The following is a 22,823-nucleotide window of genomic DNA, read 5'->3' on the forward strand; positions in this document are numbered from 1 at the left end:
TGCGAGAATAAACAGTTTCAATGTATTATGACATTTAATTTTATTCCAATAAAAAAATTCATGCTTTCCCGCCTTTTTTCATTAAAAAAACAGCAGGTGTTATTTTTCCACCGAAAACACCACAATTATGTGAAACTAAAAATCAATTAAATCAATCTAAATAAATAATATATTATTATTATTATTTAGAAGCCTGTAGATGTGTCCCACTGCTGGGCAAAGGCCTCCCCCCATGTAAAAAAAATAAATAAAACTAAAAATGTATAATTATATATAGCAATGCTTGAAAAAAATGGTACCTAGTAACACACAGTAACACGCAGTAAGTTAACAATTGTTTCCACTGTTGCTATTTAAATCCTCTCAATCGATGTGAAAAGCGGAGTGTAAAACTCGAACATCAAACCCATTTTCCCCTCGACGTGTCTATCCACACTCGCCGTACCGGTTCGGGTGGCTATATGAACGCCTCGGGTAAAACGGCTCGTTTTATGCTCTTGTTGTACAATCTACTATTCAAGATGTTTATTTATTTATTTATTTATTCATAACATTTACACGGCATTACAGATATACATCCAATTCACCGTAAAACTAAATGTTGTCGTTATTAAATCGTTAAATATTGGTGCACTTTGTAAGAGCAGGTTCGTGTGTTGTAGGTGAAGGCGGACCCGTCGTCGGAGTCGACGCGGCGGCTGCAGGGCGCCGGCGCGGAGGTGATCCGCTCCACCGACAACCTGGTGCGCGCGGCGAGGGACGCCATGGCCTGCGACGACGAGCGCAGCCTCGTGCTCGACCGGCGCATGGTCGGCGGGATCGCGCAGGAGATCGACGCCAGGTGAGCCATGCTGGACGGACCACCTGGGGCGCGCGGCGAGGGACGCCATGGCCTGCGACGACGAGCGCAGCCTCGTGCTCGACCGGCGCATGGTCGGCGGGATCGCGCAGGAGATCGACGCCAGGTGAGCCATGCTGCACGGAAACATGCAACCCTTTTAGACATAGGAGAACTACCGATATTTCCGAACCGGAAACCCGAGACCGGAACTCGATTCACAAAGTTAAAAAAGTCGTTTATAAAAACGTTTTTTTTTCACAAACGTACTTCCTGAAGATCAAGGTAAACCCCCTGCCGCCCAACCCCGAAAAGTAAAATAAAATCCCGGATTCCGGCGTCCCGTTTCCATTCGTACAACATTTTGTCTGATCGTAAGGCAAGGATAACTATGGCCTGAATAAATACAATATTGTTCTTCTTCCTCAGATCCGAGATTCTCCGCATAGAGAAGGAGCTAGAAGAAGCGCGGGGGCGGCTCAACGCCATCCGGCAGGCCAAGTACAAGCTGCGCGGAGACACCTCCGCCGACGAGAGCGACGCCGACGTCACGCTCGGAAGGCTGCCCAACAGGTGACACACACACACACACACACACACACACACACACACACACACACACACACACACACACACACACACACACACACACACACACACACACACACACACACACACACACACACACACACATGACTTATTAGATTCTTAACTAGATAGATTTAATATAAATCACATCTCAAATCTAAACCACACATTACATTTTAGGCATGTCAAAAGTAAAATATAAGGGATTCACAAAAAGATCGTCGAGAAAAATTACTGTAAAAACATGATCAAAATAAAAAGAACATCAATTAAAATAATATCAATGGGTATAATCAGTTAATTAATATCAATATCAACGAGTATGAAATACATCTGCTTTAATTTGATAGTGACACAACTCAAAAATCTAGGGCAGTAGTAATATGTCAGTATTGAATCAAAGTTCAATTTTAACGCTCCCTTTATTTTGGATTGTGTCACTATCAAATTAAAACAACGATTATGTATTTAAATAGTTAAATCGAATAAAGATCAAGTAGATTGAGTAGATCGCGAAATGGCCATACAGCTCATGATGCCCTCAAGAGAAAAGGAGGTATTACAAAAACACGTTTTTTATACCATCTGATGCAGAATGTCTTGAGCGACACGATGGTATAAATAATTCATGTGTTTTGAGATATCGCCTTACCTTAAGAGGGCAGCACACTACATGTACTTCGCCCGTACAATCCGAATAAAAAGTGCCCTCTATAATAGTGTTCAATAATGAAAACGAACTACTATGGGTTGCTCAAGGAAGTATATTGAAACAAAATTCTTAACACTACTTAAATAAACTAAGTTAACCAAACGTTAGCGACATCTATCCTACAGCCAGCGCCATCTAGTGGCAAATTGTGGTACTAATTGCAGCACATAGCCGTTTGGAACGTAAACTAAACACTACATTTGCGTCTACTCGTGACCATGGTCGACTAATTTCGAGCAATACTTAAGTACTGAAAGATTCGAGTGTGCTCATTATTTATAAATACAAATGTGTCATTCCATTCCAGACCCCGTACTCCGAACAGCAGCTACTTGAACACAACTTACAGCCCGAACAGCACGTATTCGGCACACAACACACAGAACACCACCAATATCACACACCACACGTCGCATCTCACAGACTCCATACACGGGCCAGCCAGCCCGGGCTACTCGCCAAACTTGTCCCACACCGGGCAGAATATGTCCCACGCCGGTCAGAATGTGTCCCACACCGTGCAGAATATATCCCACACCGGGCAGAATATGTCCCACACCGGGCAGAATGTGTCCCAGAATAACGGCTACAGCCAGACTCTAGAGCGGAAGCATGAAGAGAAGCAGTATACTGTGCAGAGCCCGACGTTCTCCAGTTTCCGGCCGCAAGAGGAACCCAAGCAGAACTACGAAGGGTTCACCACTCGGTGAGTGTTGAAGGTTTTCTTGTCTTTGAGAGCATAGGGGCATATTGAAAACAAAAGTGAACTTATTGCACCAGGCGCTACTTTGCGGAGGTCTATATCAATGAACTATTATATACGATTACTTTGCCCATTCGCGACCTTGTGATAGCTATGTCTATGCTGAAGGAAATGAGCCTTTCTTCCGCTGATACGTTTCGAACTCAACCTGAGTTCATCCTCAGAGTAACACAACCATTCACCATGATATCAGATGTTAGTAGTCTTACATAGTAATAAAAATAATGTTAAAGTAATATTTAGCACTTTATGACATTCAGTTACTGTTTGCCTTCAATTCAATCTTTATTCAATTTTGGCTGTAGCAAGATTTTCGATCAAAAAGTCACTTCACATTTTTCTTCTTCGTAACTGTTTTTAGTTTGTTATTTCAACATGCCCCTAGCGCCTGAAACATGAAAGAAAGCTCCAAAAACTGACTAATATTTTATAAAATTTAACTTTCTAACGCTTTCTTACACGCTGCCATTGGACCACAGAAGATAGCGCCTGTATATAAACATATAGTAATAAGTATACTCGCGTAATAAAGTAGATATACGAGATGTACGAGTATATTACTTATTTTTATTTATTTCCACGCTATTACTAACTGACTCGTTGAGAAGTGCCTTCAAGGATAACTTATGACATGTGCCTCAATATATATTTTGGACGGTTTGGATGTATGTTAAGATTTTTTAAAGAATCTTTCGACATAGTAACGAAAATTTTATAAAATTGTGTTTATTCGTAAGACTTTGTTCAAACTTGATTTACCTTCAATTTTTTTTCTACAATTTGAGGGTAGATTGATGAATGAACGTGAAATTAAGTTAAGTTAGATTTAAGTCTATATTCATGTAATCACAAGCATGGCTTAGCGCTTGTTTCATGTTTTTCTGCACTGAAAAAAGATTTTTTACAAAAAAAAAACCTTTTTTCGTGCCTTTCGTGTTAATTAAGGAACTTTTTGTATTACTAGTTTTTTACATTTTTCGATGAATTTATACTATACAATTAACTTAATCTTGGACGCCATTTCTACATTTAATTTAATCTATGACTTAAAAAAAACTATCTAAACTTACTGTGTAGTCTTTGGAATATTTATCTAATGTTTTATTAAAAAAATAATAAAGTACAGTCATTGGTCTAACGAAATTCGTAAAAATCACTAATCAATATTTATTGATCACGCACAATTTAATAGTTGACAACGTCAACTAATATTTCCAAGACATGACTCTAAAAACACAATATTTTGAATAATTCGCGATATTTTTTTCGGCAGCTGCTTCGATGGAACTATTGCGTTCTTTTCGCACTAGTTCCTTCACAAGAGATGATGGAAGTACTGCGATTATACTTTCGCCTTAGAGATATAAAATATCTCTAGGCACTTTTGATGAGTGTAGTTTTGTACGAGCATATTGATTCTTAATTGATTTTTGCTACATGTAAAGGGAAAAAGTTGCTTCTGCCAATTCAGGAACTAGTGCAAAAAAAAACAGTTCTCGGTTGATCTTTTAGCTCATAGAAAACCGAAGGAAAAGCCATGCTATAGTCGGGTACTGCCTTTTCGCAACGTAACGTTTGGCAACCTGTTTTATTTCGCAACTCTAAAGCTGTAAATATTTCAGGTTAGGTGAGTTTAATAAAAGACCTGAAATATTTACAGTTTCAGAAATATTAAACAGTTGGGAAATGAAAAGTTGCGAAATGAATCAGGTTGCCAAACGTTTTTCACCGAACCATTAATAAACCCGCGCTAACACCTTCAGTACTTGCAAAGGGGCAAAAGCGAAATAAGAACCCCAGTACTTCCTTTTCTTGTGAAAGAACAAGAGCTAAGAAAACAAAATAGCTCCTTCGAAGGAGCTGCCAAAAACCGCGAAACATTTTGCGACCAATGACTGCAATTTAACAATGGATATACTTAATTGCACTGTGTCGAAAAACTAGTAAAAATATACCTGTCTCGCCACCGCAGACCGGTGCGCGAATGTAGCTTACTCAGCCTGCCTGGTATATGTTATATCTTATATCTAGCGGTATAACCTATGTTTTACTTCACAGAAGCCGAAATGACAGAACGATGCCGTAAGTCCTTGTACAGAGCTTGCTCGCTAATAGAGTCAAGACGCACTCAGACGATGATAAGAGCATTAGATTTAATGGTCTATTGTTGTTGGGAGCGGCGGTGAATGTTCACAATAGGTATATTTTGGTTGATTGACAGTTTTTTCGCGTACATATAAGTTATAAGCTTTTTTTCAAACTTGCAATATTTGTTTGTTCGGGTCTTTAGCAACTTGTTTTGGTATGAATGTGTCGGTCAGATGACAATGTAAGTACAATAATAAAATGTACAGCTCGCCAAAAACTTGTTTTGGATCTATAATACAAACTTAGGTGATATTTGTCTCAAACAAACTAACGACAGTGAAGTTAAATCTAATATAAACTTAAAATAATGAACCAGTACAACGTGAACCAAAAAGATATTGTTAAAAAAGAAATTGTCGATCAACTCAAAATATGCTGAACGAACAACTTGGCTCTATTTTGTGGCGGCTTTATAAAACGCTAGCTTGGCCCTGTTTGAAAAATGCGTTCTATGTGACAATACACGAACTCACAACTTTCCTATATTTATTCTGTGAACGAAGCTTTGTGTGATGTTTTTGTTTGACGACCGTATAGCCGAGTGGTTAGAGCCTGAAGTCCTGGGATCGATCCCCGGTCGGGACAGATATGTGTATCAATAATACTTACGAATGTTTGTTCTCGAGTCTTGGTCGTTTAATATGTATTTAAGTATGTATATATCAATAAAAGTATGTTTATCCGTTGCCTAGTACTCATAATAAAAACTTTGTTTAGTTTGAGACTATTTATTTCTCATTTTTACAACATGAATATTTGAAACGCTCTGTGTACTGTGTCTAATATAAAATAATAAAATCCGCGCTAAATGTTGAGAATATTTCCAAAAGCTATTTCGCGCCGTCTATTGGTTGTGTTTTGTCACATATAATGCTTAAATGTACATTGATAAATTAAATTATTTATCAATGTGTTAAAAAGTTGTTTTTTGACCTAAACCCCGTGGCGAGTTCAAACACCATCGTTCTGTACATATCCATGTTTCAAACATTAAAGCTTTGTTTTAAAAAACCTTAGTTAACTCTTAACTAACGCAGGGCGGGTTAGATTAACGATTTAAATGTAACGTCGTTGCTAAACTTAGGTTTTTCATTGAATATCGAAATCTTGAGTGTCTTGAATCTTGTAGATTGTTTGTAACATGTTTCAGTAAAATAACAATCTGTAATACTACAAATCTTTAATAATTGCTTCTGATAATTATTATGCATACATTCATGGTATTCAAAAAATCTTGTACCATAATTTAACCCTAATTAAGGCTACTGACTACTACGAAATGGAATTTGAAAATTGACAAAAAGCGAGTGTACCATTTCTTGCAAGGCCGGCAATGCATCTGCAGTCCTGATGGTGCTGCGTATGTCTATCGGCGACGGTAATCACTTAACATCAGGCGAACCGTCTGCTCGCCGATCCATACAAAAATTTAATTTACTTTCGTAAATTATTATATTTTGCCACTTATAGCGTATCGTAGAAAATATCGTACAGGTTTTTTTTTAAACATGTAGATACATAAGTATGTATGCCATAAAATAATTCTCTTGGTCGAATTTCCTTTGTTTCGCGACCTTCAATTTGTACCTTTGACCGTTCAAATCTTTTTGCAGTCGACTATTCTGGAAACCTTAATATTCGATATTCAATTCCAAGCCCAAGTTTACTTTGAACCTTAAATATAAACTAGTTAACGTTTGGAAACCGCCTGTTACTAATATACTTCTCTCCTAACTTGCATGGGGTGTCTAACATAGTAGGAGCATGGAAGAAACGGTGACCGTCAAGTCGTTGCGACTGCCGGAGGTGCGGACGGCCGTGCTAGTGTCGGACCAGGAGGGGGACAGAGACAGAGTGTTCTACAAGAGGGAGAGGCCGCCGCCGCCGCCGCGCCGCGCGTCCCTGCTAAAGTATGACGCGGCTAGCCCGTGAAGCGGTTCGTTCCATCATTTTCTCTCACCGGGGGTAGGCCATCGCACCGTCATTTAGGTTGCTTGGTTTTTGTGCGACAAATGTATGCCTATTCATCATTATGGCTTGGGCTGTAGTTCCCACGTGGGCCCACTGCGGATTGGGAACTACACACACATACACCATTGAATAGCTGCGTAGGTTTGTGCAGGTCCGTCACCGTAAAGATCGTGGTAAATTTCAAAAAACTTAAGAGATCACTCAGAGAAACGAGTCTGGATTTGAACCCACGATTCTGTGCTTGTGCCTTTGTTAGAGGCCATAGGTCAAACCACCACCACCACCACCACCACGGCTTTCATGGCATCCATTGTAGCAATAAACCGGGCAAAGTGGCGTGAATATGAAGAGGCCTTAACCCAGGAGTGGGTGGATATGGGTTGATTTGATTGATTGTAGTAATACATTTTGTCTCATCCGGTGGTGGTCTTGGGGCGGTCCGAGGATTTTTAATGCGGAAATAGCTAGCTCCCTTGACCTTCTGCACATAACGGACAAGGTCACCGCTCCCACCGCGCACCATTTTGGCCCTTTTTTCTTTCACAATTTACTAAAAGATATTAGATTTAAAATTTGCAATTTTTGTTTGGAAAAATGAAGAAACCCGCTGTATTTAAATGGAAATTAAAAACACACAATTCACTCATTTGTAAATATCACATATTTATCAGTTGTGGAAAGACATACTCAATTATGTGTCATTCTTCATGTATTTGTCGCCATCTTTTATAATAACTATCCTATAAAATATCCACGCACATCTTACAGTCGGACCAAGTTAAAGTGACACTTTCATGTACCTATCCCTTCCTTGTGTTAAATATTGTCATCCAGGGTTCACTATTCCATTATATAGAAATTTCACAGATACACTTTGTCGTATAAAAACCAAACCACGTAAAATGGATCAAGACATAAAAATTATGCCAATTTCAACGCAAGTTGAAAATGTCAAAATGATTTGAACTACTCTGTTTTACGACAACCTTCGCACAAAATGTTGAAATTGTAAGTTTTTTAAATCAGCAGCACTTTTGCAGTCAACAGAACGCCGTGTTTGCAATTAAAAATCGGTAAATAACTGCGTAACTAAACAGCCTCATAACTTGCATGCGCATGGGTGTCTGACTGTCTGTCTCTTCCGGTGGAGGCCTAACGTCCGGTCGCCCTCTAATCGCTGTAACATTACAGTTACGAGACCCGCCTCTACGACACGCCGCGCCAAGCCACCGAGTACTCCAAAACCGAAGAACAGAGGCAATACGAGTCCAACTTCTACAAGAAAGAATACGGGTACGACGCCCCCAAAGTAACCTCCCCCCTCAGCCCAAAGTTCAACGCTAGAGACCTCAAGTTCGACGACAAAGAACCCATATATTCCACCCTCAAAAAACCAAACTTGGATGGCGTCGGACAAACGTTCTCCGAACACCAAAAAACAACGGAAGCTATACCCGGCGGAACAAAACAGTCCGAATTCACGATCAAAAGCGAATCCTACCAGAGCTATCCCAAAACCGAATACATAAAGACCGAAACGACAAAGTCGCCTTTCCTAACGTCGACGCCGAAGTTCGAAAAAACTGACTTCAGCCAAGAGTACAAACAGATGTCGACGGATCTAGTCAAAGCTGCCACGCCGGACTATGAAAGGATGTCCTCGCCCTACGGCAAAGAAGTACACAGCTATGGGGGCCCTAATTTCATGGAGGAAACGACAACAGAAGTCAAAGAGGTCCCCAACGGCACTCAGAAAATAACAACAACTAAAATATACAGCTCATCCCCGGTCAACTTGACGACGACTAATACCAAATACGAACCTGTCAAACTGGAAGGCATCGACGAACTGTCAAAGGCGTTTGACAACGACAGCCGTTACAGCACTCTGGATTCGAGATTTAACACTTTAGAATCTAAAATGAGCTCGGACACCAGCAGGTCATTCATGAGGCCTTCAGAATTCGCGTCAGAATTCACGCAGCAGACTATGAAGAAGGATCTGTCTAAAGAGTTGGACAGTATGGACAGGAAATTCGCGAAATCGACTATATCCTCGGAAACTATTGAGCGGAAGAGCGTGATGACGAGCTCGCACAAGTCCGAAACCAGTTCGACGGTCACCAAGAAGTTTGGAAACTTTTGAAGGTAACGCTTTGTAGATACCTTGATAAGCTTGTGCGTCTCTCGGTAGAACCGTGTCGCAGTCGCCAATTGCCGAGCTTATACAAAAAAAACTTGATGAGGACAGCACTGGCGTCCTGCGACAGGGTTCCACTTGCCACGTACGAACTTATCAAAGTAGTAATAGTTTGGCCGATGCTATTGCGCTAGATTTTTTATGAAAATTCTATTCTACTCTGTCATGTGGGGTCTCAATACATTTTAGTGTTGAAATAGTTCTTAGTGGATGACTTGTACTCCGTAGATATTTAAGCAAAAAAGTTTTTTTTTTTTTTTTTTTTTTTCAATAGTGTCGGTCCTAGTAGATGTTGTGATCGTTAGTGGCTGGTTATTAGCTTGGTACACTTAAGACCTTGTGGCATTAACGTGTGCATTAATACATGAAATTGATTCTTATGATACATGTGGATATAGCACGTCGAAATATATATTTATTTACAACTATTGAATTATGACGGGTTCAATTTCTCCATTTAGGTTTTAAGTACAAAAAAATACTGCCTTAATTTTTTTTAGTGTCTCGATAATTGAACTCGTCATACATAAGTTTTATTTATATTCAAAATTATTGAAACGGTGCTAGACTGGATTATTTATTAAAACGTAGTGCCTCTATGAAACTGGCCTTAGAGACACTGGTATATAAAAAGGATTGTTTCAATTTGAAAATTCTATGAGAGTTATTATTATAAAAGTATAATTTAGACCGGGAGCGGCGTCTCAAATATTTAAATTAAAAATGTAACTTAATTTTGGTTTTGGCGTTGGAAAAAATAACAATAACATAAATAACAACAATTTTACGATAACAATAATAAGTGAACAGTTGTTAAACAAACATTAACATAACATAGTACTAGTTATGTCTATATGTCAAGTTTACGTGTAAATTGAAAATGCATATTGTTTTAAAGTTGTAGTTATAGCTCCCGGTCTACTCACAAAGTGCTAGCCCTATGGGGCACCTTACAATATTGCCTTAAAATATATATTTACTAACTTGAAACTATATAAAAAGGCAGCTAGTATGTAGGCGTGAAAATAATATTAAAACAACGAAGCAAAAGTGTGTCATAATTATTTACGACTAGCTTTTTACCCGCGGCTTCGCACGCGTAAACTATTCGGTCTGGTAGTTGCAATTGAAAATTTTCGGGATTTTACAAAATTCCCCTGGAAATTTCCAAATTAATATCGTGGTCTTCATTGAGGTTGTGTTGTGAATAACTGTACAAAATTCAAGACTCGAAACCCAGTGCTAAAATTTCAAAAATTTTCCCTATTCTAATTCAAATTCATATCATTTATTCAGTAAATAGGCCGCAATGGGCACTTTTACACGTCATTTTTTAAATACCAGCACTTTCGGAAAGACCATCATTGCCAAGAAGAATGCGCCGCAAGAAGCTTGGCAGTCATTTTTTCAAAATAAAATAAGTACAAATAAAATACTTAAAAACTACAGTAAGTATACAATTAAAGAAAAAAATACAAAATAATAATAACAATAATACACGGATGTATGGGGTCCCTTAGTTACAAAACTATCCCGTGGAAATATCGAGATAAAAAGTAGCGTATGTGTTATTCCAGACGTCCGGCTACCTACATACCAAATTTCATGCCTCTAAGCCCAGCGGTTGTTATTTCAAGATTTTATCCCTATCCCGTGGGAATATCGGAATAAAAAGTAGCCTATGTGTTATTCCAGAGGTCCAGCTACCTACATACCAAATTTCATGGCTCTAAGCCCAGTGGTTGTTATTTCGAGATTTTATCCCTAGTTATCCCGTGGGAATATCGGGTCAAAAAGTCACTTAAATGTTATTCCAGATGTCCAGTTACCTACGTACCAAATTTCATGACTCTAAGCCCAGCGGTTATTATTTCGAGATTTTATCCCTATCCCGTGGGAATATCGGAATAAATAGTAGCCTATGTGTTATTTCAGAGGTCCAGCTACCTACATACCAAATTTCATGGCTCTAAGCCCAGTGGTTGTTATTTCAAGATTTTATCCCTAGTTATCCCGTAAGAATATCGGGTCAAAAAGTCACTTAAGTGTTATTCCAGATGTCCAGTTACCTACATACCAAATTTCATGACTCTAAGCCCAGCGGTTATTATTTCGAGATTTTATCCCTATCCGTGGGAATATCGGAATAATAAGTAGCCTATGTGTTATTCCAGAGGTCCCAGCTACCTACATACTAAATTTCATGGCTCAAAGCCCAGCGGTTGTCATTTCAAGATTTTATCCCTAGGTATCCGTGGAATATCGGGTCAAAGGTTATAAACTAACTTTCCGCCAATTTCATCAAAATCCGTCCAGCCGTTTAAGCGTGAAAAAGTAACAAACATACTCACTCACTCACTCACTCACTCACTCACTCACTCACAAACTTTCACATTTATAATATTAGTAGGATACACGGATCACTCGCGTATTAATAGGCGAGGTATGTCTGACGTATTTTGAACCAATCTGTAGTACATACCGGTAGCTTTGATTCAAAAATAACAAAATATGTTTATCACTTAGATTCATATTTAGTCTTGCCACTTCCAAAAAAACCGTATGCATGGCTTCCAGACACTTATTACAAGTCACATATTACGAGTATATAGTCCTAATTCTAATACCAATAGGATATTAAGCTTTTTATCGTTAAACCATTCATCCCTTTCGTACTCGCCTACTGGTCAGAAAGGGACATGTTTTATGTCCACGACAAAACTTTGTGCTTTTTACTGTCATATTTGACAGCTGTCATTACAAATTCTTATCTTCTTATAATTACCAATTTTTATTTCGCCGGTTTTAGGTAACCTACGTGATCTCTAGTGGGATATTGACTTTGTACTACTAGTCGAATTGTCAGTGTCACCTGTCGCCTTTAAGTTTGTAAAGTAAGGACCTGTTGATCCCATGATCCATTATTTTCACGTCTACGTCATGGCCTTAACCATGTGTGCCATTAAGAGATTGTGTTATTTACAACCGTGCCTTTTCTACCCGATAAGAGTGGCTTGGAGTGTTCGTCTCTTTCATGCATGAAGTTTTAGAAAGGGACGAACAGCCCGACACTCTTGAGATCTAAGGGAGCGATTATAGAGCTGGCAAAGACAAACTGATGAACTGATGTTAAGTGCAGATGAGACCCTTGGGTGATGTTTTTCACTGGTTAACTAAGACCCTATTGCATTCTGCCCTTGAATATTCCGGAAAAAAAAAATATCAAGGTTGGAGTCGCTCCCCACGCCTGGTTTTCAAGCGAGTGCAGCGCTAAATCCGCGGATGAGATTATTAAAAAAAATCACAGAAGTCAGCCCTGGAAGCGCTCTCTTAGTATCTCAGAATTGTATGAAATTATAGAGTCAAATAAAACTTAAACATTGATGCCTTTGAGCCAAGACGTTGCTAAGTAAACTTTATGGATTTCTAATTTGTTACTAAATAGCTTTTAAAAGATGATATATTTGCTATGGGGTGTAAACAGCTGTTAAATTTTAAGCTAAGTTTAGATAACGATACTACAGTTTACACGATACACTAAGTGTATACACGAAGTGATTGTGTAAGAACAAGCTCCCTGGGTTAGAGCAAGAGTATGGCCGCTCTAGGCGTCAGACGGCAAGGGGCGTCATTATAGACTTTTCAGTGCAAAACAAAATTAAGATGTCGCCTTTTGAGAGGCGCGGAAGCGGTGTAGTCTATCTCGCTCTATCTAGACCAAGGGCTGGAGCCGGTGCTGTGTAAGATCAGATAGAGACACTTCGTGTATACAGACACTTTGTGTATACAGACACTTTGTGTATACAGACACTTTGTGTATATAGACACTGTGTATACAGACACTTCGTGTATACATTTTGTGTTTACAATAAGTGTGCCGTGTAAAGTATCATAGTCTATTTAAACCCTAATTAGCTCCCAATATTTCGAATCGGGTAGACTGAAGAAATGTGTAGCCACCGCCATTGAAAAACTAGCTACCTACTAAAGGTAAATAGCGGTCTATAAAAGTCCCAAAGGAAGAACAGCGCCGTTCACAAGACCGGCAGTTTTTGCTGATTTGGGACCATTTTGTGACATACCAATTGCACGTTGTACGTTGCCTTTAACTACAAAATTAATAACAAATGTAATTGAAAGTTTACTTAGTAGCCTTAAAATTGTGCAAATTAATATTTACAAAGCTACAATTAATTATTAATTCTACTAATGTGCCATGATACGCCATAGTTGTATATAAAAGTACATGTTTGTGAAATGTGATTTTACTGTATTTGGAGCGATTTGTAATTTTAATTAACAACTACGAATGTAGCTAGTTAGAGCCCAATCTTCCATAAAATATGTATGGCCGGTTGAGCTCTCGTAACGATGTTAAGTCCACTAATGATAGTGTTAGGTAGCTACCATAGTCTCAGTTAAAGCATTAGCTTAGATGTCATATAAGCATTTACATAGAGTCTCATAATTTAAAATAAGGCAACATATAATCATTTAATTAGCTGAGATTATGATTCTAATAAGCTTGTACTAATTAATTCGAAGACAGCATTTTTTTATTACACAAAAGGACTTAAGCCTAAACAATATAGAGTATCGTATTAGAGCTCTAATGCTTTCTTCGAGAAAAAAATAATTAAATTTTTGAAATACAAAATTATGACACTGTATTTGTTTTTTGTAGCATAAAAATGGCGACGTCGGCCGTGGTGTGAAGCGAATCCTGTATATGTATATTTTTAATTAATGTGCCTTAATTATTTTCGCTTGAGAATATATTTAATATTTTTGTATAACTAAATAATATGTAAGGAGCCCGCGCGAGCGATTCGTCCACTGAAGGTATTGCAACACCAAGCAAATTAGATATACTATATGTTGTATAACATAGTGATAAAACTATTCATATATGCATTAACTATACTCAGTAGATGTTTAATATAACTGTCTGTAGTATTGTATGTCTACAATACTTGCTGACAAGTATAAAAAGTTATCCCAAATATAAATAAAGATAACTATCTGCCATCGTCATATAACTTTATAATTATGACGTTTTATGACGTCAGGCTAATGTGGTGTCTTATTAATGTAATTATAGTGATACTATATAATCTTTAAATATACCTAATAATATTTTTAGATATACAATTGCGTGCGAGCTGCATGCCTAATTTTATTATGACACTTTAATTTAAATCATGTTTATTATATCTACTTAAATATTTTAAGGCTACATTATTTCGCATATAGCTCGCACGCGATACAACCTAATATAAAAGCTACAATTTTTGATAGATCTATATTAATGTATAGCCGCATTAACCTGTCGTAGAAAACCAAATAAAAAAAAACTAATTATTGTTTTTGTTTAAAATCGGTTTGAGTTCGATTTGTATTGTTTATTGTTTGAATATTTTATGAGCGGGCATTGATGTCAACCACTTTATGGGTGTAATTAAATAAACTACTAATTGTATATTGTGTTTTATTTGAATTTTCACACTCGTTCGGTCACAGAATATGTGGGTGTTTGTTATTATATCCCGTCGTCCAAGAGGGAAAGTGACAGAGAATATAAAGTGCTTACTGTGACGTAGTCCGTTCGGCGGGCTACGTCACAGGTAGAGCTGGTGGGAAGAGGAAACAACTACTCTTAGGGGCTGTTTCACCAGCCATTGATTAGTGTTAACTGCGGTTAGCTGCGATGCCGTCTCTATTTCTTTTGTTCGAATAGACGGAGACGGCATCACATTTAACCGTCGGTTAACGCTAATCCATGGATGGTGAAACAGCCCCTCAGTAAAGCACATTTATTTTATAAGACCAAACGCTAGCGCAGACTGCAATACGTCACTTTCCGAGAGCTAGCATGGGATGGCACCGGCCTGAACAGCAGGACCGACGGAAGGCGACGGGTCTACAGTTACTGGAAGCCGGCTCGAGGGAGCTGAGGTGGGGGTCTAAACGGTGCCCATTACGTTGTAGAGGTGAACTGCTGATACTTATTTCTAGCTACCATCATTGTAAAAACATAGTTATACAACAAAGTTTATTATTATTAGGAAAAAGCCCATAAAATAATTGGCTTGTAACTAGGGATGGGCCGAATATTCGTTTTGTTTTCGGTATTCGGCAGGTTTACCGAATATTCGGCTAAATCACCGAATGTTCGGCAAAGTGGTAAGTACTCTTCTTTCTATTGTATTGAGCTTGAGCCATGTATGAGATGAGTGTTATAATAAGCCTGAGAATAGATTCATAACGTGCCAACGATAGACGTAGTTATAATTTTTTTTATTATTCGGCTGGATGGCAAACGAGCAAGTGGGTCTCCTGATGGTAAGAGATCACCACCGCCCATAAACATCTGCAACACCAGGGGTACGCAAAACCGACATTAGTTAGGGCTCCCACACAAAACTGCGAAATCGCATCGCATTGCAAAAATCTGCGAGCTCGCAGGATACATCGCAAAAACTTCCGATCTGATTCGCATCGCGAATTCCTGCGATATCATATATATTAGGTACGGTGATCTGCACTAACGCTTTGCCGCACGGAATCGTATCGCAGCAATTCGCATCTATAGTTCCTGTGTGGGAACTACAGATATCTGCAGTTTTGTGTGGGAGCCATAAAACATAACACTGCTACTAAATAAAACGACAAGTAAATTTGCATCGTGTAATAGCACTTAACAAAATATTTCTTACAAAAAATCAGTCGCAAACATAATTACCAACTCACATTTAAATTTAACAGATAATCTAAAAAATCTCTGCAATCCTGTGCTGTTTTATTTATATTTATTTAATCGCGATTAAAGGTATTAAAGCATGACACATTCAAAAAATACAAACAATATCCTTAAATGCTACGATATAGCACTAGTAGCATAATTAATTAGTTTAACCCTTGATTATATTGAACAACGGCGCTGCAGAAGTCAATTCGACCTCCGAAAGTGGATCAAAATGAACTTGCAAGACACAAAAACAAAAAACAGAGCAGGCTTGTAATAAAATACGCGAGTCACTCACGTACCTATTATAGTGGATAGTTTGAGTTCAAAGCTGTTGCAAATCTTGAGATAGTCAATAGTCGGTAAAACAATAACTTGCTATTACAAGTGCTTTAACGTAGCAACAATGCTATCACATCACGGTTATTATCGAGCGAAATCTGGGGAACTACTACGAAAATCGAAGTTCGTATCGTACCGTCCCTCTCACTCTCGTATTAAATAATATAGCCTCAACGAGACGGTAAGATACGAAGTTCGAATTTTACCTTTCGTAGTATAGGTGGTACCCATTAAGCTTGCGTCGACGCCCAGCGCTTTGGCGATGCTTTCTCACAATCTACCCACATTACGTACAAACACATCTATAAACAACTATATATACATTACCCAAACTATTACATATGGCATTTGCTTACATATATTTTTCCCCACAAGGAGTTGTACATAAAAGGTTGTCCTTATATTTATGACAAACAAGACACCAACACTAACTTTCCTTTTACTGTATTGCATTAAATTGCAGTATTGTATTGCCGTATTGCAGTAATTATATGTAGAGAATCCTCGCAAGCCAGTGTAGTAAATTGTATGTTCTGTCTAATTATTTCGAAACTATTTAAATGTACGCTACCATATACATATCTGATGGCAAATGTACCAAGACAAAAAATACTTTTTCGCCCTTATTGCGACATAAAGCGTTTTTAGGTATGGGGTGAATCTTATGCGTGCTTCCGGACATTGCTAGCGTAAATGTAGAGTCTACGGACGACACAGTCTAGTAATCGGGTATGAGAGCCCTTCCAACCCCCAGGACCGGACTCTGACGGCAACAACCCCGAAGCTTCCACAATGGCCCCCCAGAAATTGCTGTTGGTCAAAAACTTTATATTTTTTCAAACAGTCTACAGCCTAGTGGGGGGTCTCCGTTGTTGCTCCAATGCGGCATACATCTAAATTCGGCCCTGCTAATATTTTTCTACTACAATTGTACCCCGAGATCGATTATATCTTAAAGGAACAGTATTACAAATTGAAGTCATGTAAATTGCTGTTTAAAATCAATGAGGGCTATCGTTTTTTGTCTCGCTAGATGGCGCACTGTAGCGTGAGGTTTTTAAGTATGGCTTTCAAAGTCTGTTATTGCGGGCGTGAAAACGTGAAGTTTAGATTAAAATAATTTATTGAATCAGGCGTTACTTTGCGGAGGTCCATATCAATGAACTAAAAGATATATATGAGATAGATTAAAATCATATTTAATACACCTTAAAACCGTACCATAAAAATATCGAGCATTCCACAGTGTTGCATAGTCCCCGTTTTGTTCGGAAATAAGGGAGGACAAAGGTTTCCGAAAGACAAAACTGTCAAAAAACAGACATTCCTTGCCCCGGAACGCATTGTTGCAATAATTAATTTCAGATATTGCAAAATATTCACAAAATTATTCTAATTATAAATAAATCCGCGTAGCTCACCCAAAAACTATGAGATTTGACATTTCGTAGACCTCACGCTACACTAGCGACTCTAGTGGCGAATTTATACGCGATAGCCCTCATTGGTTTAATTCCTATCCAATAGACAAAGAGTTTAATCACAGGAGGCATTTCTAGAGACACGATCAGAACCATTACTAACTACAAACAGTGCGTAATGGATTCCCATCGGGATTCGGATCTCAATCGGAACACGACTGCACCCGAAATATCAATCAATCAAATATTGTATTAAATGAGTGACATTTTCATATCCATATGCAATGGAAATTTAGTGTCAAATGTGTAGGTTCTTGGTTTGTCACAATCGATATTTTGAGAGAGACATCAGAGATTATATGGCAATTATATGGTCAAGAACAAATATGTCAATGAAATGAGAAAGCGTTTTTTTTTTTCGTTCCAATAATGTACAGTCGGTGTCCTAACATAAATATCCACTTTTCTATACATCTAGTGTAAAAAGTGGATACATAAGTTAGATAACCGACCGTACTTTGTTTTAAAAACATAATTGTTTCTTGGACAAGTTAGTTGGCGTTAGTATCATGAGGTTTTGCGTCAATCGAACCTGACTGTACTAAACGCTATCTAGCGATATTTCTGTGTGACATCATCGGTCTTGCTTGCAATTGGCTCTGTATTAAACAATAACAATATAGATAGAAGCGCCAACTATACTTGGTTTGGATAGGTATTTAACTAAATGTAAACAAAACGTCAGTTGGTGTCTTAACCCTTAATAAGGCCGCATTTATTGGAGCATACTACCACAGAATCAAAAGCAGCTATCGAATACATACCTGACAAAGGATATTTTTAAAGCTAGTCGTATTTTCAATAATTACATCGGAAATTGTGCCGTACCTGTCGCTAAATCGCCTCTACCTTATTCAGGGTTAAATATTGAAATTCCCCCATTAAACTATCTAAACATTTACATTTCTGTATTGACATACACTAGTCTAGTTTGTATTACAATGATAGTTTAGATACTTAAGTAATTTTTTTAAAATCCTTGAATGTACCAAAGCTGGCAGCTGAAGTTTGTTTACATTTAGTTAATTACCTATTCAAACCAAGTATAGACTGTTATAGAAACCATCATTATAGGTGTTTTTTGTATGACTAATTTAAATGTAATGTAATGTCCGAAATTATATCGCTTTGTCTCAACTTGACACATGTGCTGCCAACAAACTGATTTCGTTATCTTGTTACAAAAACTAAAAACAGCACCCAATTTTAAAACTGTCATTACACCATTATATTTATAGTTAAAGCATTTTGCTATTTAATTCTACACACATATTATTGTGCTCGATATTATTATTATGTACAAGTATATGAAATGCAACTGGCAAGGGTTCGGCTGCGATGTCAGGTCTCAAGAGGGTAGTTAGAACAGTTAAAACCGCGTTCGACTCGGCGGAGGCACTACCATGCCCCCCGATTATTATTTTAATTAATTCCGAACATGTCTTCCATTTAATGAACTACACTTGTCCCAACTGTCAAAACGCCACAGAAAATACTGACGCGTTTCAGACTGAGTACCAAATTACATTACTTTATTATGTTTGTAATCAAACTAGTATATGGTTCGAAACGCGTCGGTATTTTGTGTTGTGTTTGTGACAGTCGGGACTGACAGTTGAAACTGTGTGACATATTGTTTGATGTCCAAGAGAAGGGCGGGTTCTGAATGTTAATATAATGTTGAAAAAAACCTGTGCTATATTTGAATCAACATCAAGGCTACTGTTTAATAATACGACAAGTGGAAAGATATTGAATATAAAAATAAAAAAAGATATGTTTTGTATATTGATAGCGTTCTTGTGACTTTCTATACAAAACTTAATTAATTAATAGTGAATATGTTCAGTAGTCTTGATGTGGGTCAAATTATCGTACAGGATTTTTTTAACTCCACGTATATGTGCCGCATAGATGTAGCGGTGGTGCACGATTTGCAGCGGAGATGCAAAGTAAAATACTGAAGTTCATTAACATGGATCAGCTCAATTATTTCTTCTATTTATATGAAAGAATTAAATAAGAAAACAATAACATGTATTTTAACAGTTTCCAACCTCTTGGAACTTTGTCACAGCCGATTAAAGTTTGTACTACTTCACTTTTGTACACATAGAAAAAGTCTACACACATACACTTCCACTATCCTAAACAGACATTGAACACTAATTTTATTATCTCCTTACCTTAATATGCTACAAGTGATCTCAAAAAATATTTCTTTTTATGATTCTGAGTGCAGTGATTAACATTTTAATACGCTTAATCTAAGTACATGTTAACATCAACTTAAAATAAACTGTATAATGCAAGGGTTTCCCAAACTTTTCTAGATTGCTCAGACAAGTCATCTCAACGAGCTTTACCTTCGAAACAATTCAATGGTGTGATAAGTACCCAATCTGCACTGGGCCCGCGTGGGAACGGGTTAGGCTCGGAAACTCACTTTCACTCCAATCATTCACTTTTATTTATTTATTCAGAAGAATCACTTTCTCGGAACGTACACTTCCCAATAGGTACACTTTCTCAAATAAGTAGTGCATTTTCTCAGAAGGTGAATATCCTGAAGGGTTGAAGCGAAAACCACTTTGTACATGACAGGTAGTTGCCAAAACTTTTTTTGTAGTTTTGTACCATTTTGTCGGCGTGAATATTATACATACATATACCAAATGTGTGCGCCTTGGAAAAGTACATTTTTTGAAATAGTGTCCCCAATTGGGAAAATGTACCTTTTTGGGAGTGTACATTTAGCGGAAAGTGCACATTTAAAGAAAGTGTACGTTTAGGGAAAGTGAGTTTTTCGAGCCTAACACGTGGGAATCACGGTCCAAGCCCTCTTATTCTGAGAGGATTGCTCTGCAGTGCGATGTATGTAGTGGTATGTATGTATGTGGTAGTGTGTATTTAGGTGTGTGTCTATAGGCTAAGACATATACAGGCTTGCTATTTAAGTAGTTGACACTTGGGTCAAGTTTAGCTTGTTGAAAAAAGGTACAATAGCAATGACGGGACGCCCTAACACCTTAGTTGCCTAAGGTTAACAGGAGCGCCACGCGGCTCGCGGCGCCCTTGGGCACTCACCACGGCGCCCCCCGACCACCGCGGCGCAAAGTTTGGGAATCCCTGGCAAATGGATTATTAAAGGTAATTAGAAATAAATGACTTATTGTGCGAGTGTTGTAGTAAAGCTTATATACGGAATGTAATTACAAAATCGCAAACCCCTGAAGTATAGCTCATTTATAAGCAGAGCTCAGAAAGGGTGAGCTGGGGGACTATCGTACCGTCCCTCTCACACTTGTATTAAATAATATTAGCGCCAGCGGGAAGGCAAAATTCGCAGTTCGAATTTTGCACTTCGTGGTATAGGACCTGTTTCGAGAGTTTGCATAAACATGGTCACTTAATGGTTTTGCTCCCATGTGTAATTTTATTATACTAAGGGGCTGTTTCACCATATCTATTGATTAGTGTTCTCTGTCTATTCGCACAAAACAAATAGAGACGGCATCACATTTAACCGTCAGTTAACACTAATCAATGGATGGTGAAACAGCCCCTAAATAAATAATTTTACTTAAAAAACTGCTTTTCTACTTGGTGGTTCACGTTGCTGTTAAAACGAACAAAGTTGGATAGAAACTATGGAGCCTTTGTTCAATTTTGCACAGCTCTGTTGTAGTTCGCTTAAGTGGAAAGCAATGGATTGTTAGTTACATTGTTTTTATAAACATCCCTTCAATTATGATACTAGTGCTGTCCCACCGTCTGCGATGAACGAGGAGCAAGTAGGGCTACAAACTATAGTGTAGCGCTCGCGACTTACAATACCATATATTTATATATTTAAATCTCCAACCTCTTTGATACCCTCTCAGATCGGTGATAAATAATTTTAAAAGAATAAAAGACTACAGGGCCAACGACTTTTAAGTAAAGACTCGCTCTCGACACATTTTTTTTTTGTTGTAAAATTGATATTTTTTAAAACATTGTTTTTTTTTGTCATGAAAATTTTTAGAAACAAAATGACTTTCATATCCATAAAGGGTTCGCGATTATGAAGTTACACCCTGAATTTCATACTCACAAACGATACTTAGGTATTAGGTATAACTTAGGTTCAGTCATTAAAGTACGTGTCAGTTTTAACATAACAAACTAGAAAATAATACAAGTTATAACTATGTCTAAAGATAATGAGATTATTATGAAATTAAACTAAATAATCTGCCTTAATAGTCTGTTAGAATAATATTGTTGTATATTGTTTGTTTTTGTAACAGATTCGTTGTTATGTTTCTTTGCATGATAAATTATATCGACTTAAGAAATAAAACATTCGTAACTAATCTAATGAGTAATGGCATTTTTATAACAATAAACATAAATGCTATAAACAAACACACGTGTGGGCTGTAGGGGTTCTCTTAAAAATTTGATTGATGATTGATTATTCATTTTCCAACTGTTTCATATTTTATAAACTGTAAATACTTCAGGATTATTATTAAACTTACCTAACCTAACATGTAGAGTTCTGGGAGTTTTCAAAAAAAAGTGTACCTTTTTTTTATTTTGGAAAAAATATGGTTTTTCCTACTGAGAATCAAGAGCGCAATCGATTCCGATCGTTTAAAATAATGTCCCCATTTTTTCATACAAATTTTATTGAGTCAGTTTTGTCACGCCCGTACGGATAGTATGAAAAAACGTCGCAAAACTATCTTTTTTTGGTGACATTTTTTTAAGCTCTCGGAATCGATTATGTTCTTGACTTTGAGTAGGAAAAACCATATTTTTTCCAAAAATTAAAAAAAGGCTATTTTTTTATGAAAACGCCCTTTTATGTGTTAGTTTTGATATATATATATCCTGGATAGTTTAACAGTTTCAGAAATAAATCGTTCGTCCATATGAAACAGTTGAGAAGTGAATTATTTGGAAAAATATTTCCGCGAAAAGCGAGCGGACATAAAGAAATATGGAATCTGAAATTGTTTTCCTATAATATTAACTGATTTCTTTT

At 37.6% G+C, this 22,823-nt stretch overlaps 1 protein-coding gene and 1 long non-coding RNA gene across 2 annotated transcripts in view; one reads left to right on the plus strand and one right to left on the minus strand.

The window, feature by feature from the left end:
- Positions 1-14,699, plus strand: part of LOC141443256 (talin-2-like) — a gene marked incomplete at its 5' end in the record, with an annotated part of 87,004 nt that extends 72,305 nt beyond the window's left edge. Inside the window, 6 exon segments of the mRNA XM_074108465.1 lie at positions 663-841; positions 1,268-1,411; positions 2,446-2,844; positions 6,807-6,959; positions 8,212-9,168; positions 13,905-14,699. Coding sequence (XP_073964566.1) covers positions 663-841; positions 1,268-1,411; positions 2,446-2,844; positions 6,807-6,959; positions 8,212-9,166 — 1,830 coding nt within the window.
- A 1,194-nt stretch (positions 14,700-15,893) lies between these two features.
- Positions 15,894-22,823, minus strand: part of LOC141443371 (uncharacterized) — a 282,390-nt gene continuing 275,460 nt past the window's right edge. The window contains exon 2 of the long non-coding RNA XR_012453019.1: positions 15,894-16,267. This is a non-coding gene — a long non-coding RNA (uncharacterized lncRNA). The remainder of the gene's footprint in view (positions 16,268-22,823) is intronic.

Source organism: Choristoneura fumiferana, chromosome 27, assembly GCF_025370935.1.
Source record: "Choristoneura fumiferana chromosome 27, NRCan_CFum_1, whole genome shotgun sequence".
NCBI classification, from domain to species: domain Eukaryota; kingdom Metazoa; phylum Arthropoda; class Insecta; order Lepidoptera; family Tortricidae; genus Choristoneura; species Choristoneura fumiferana.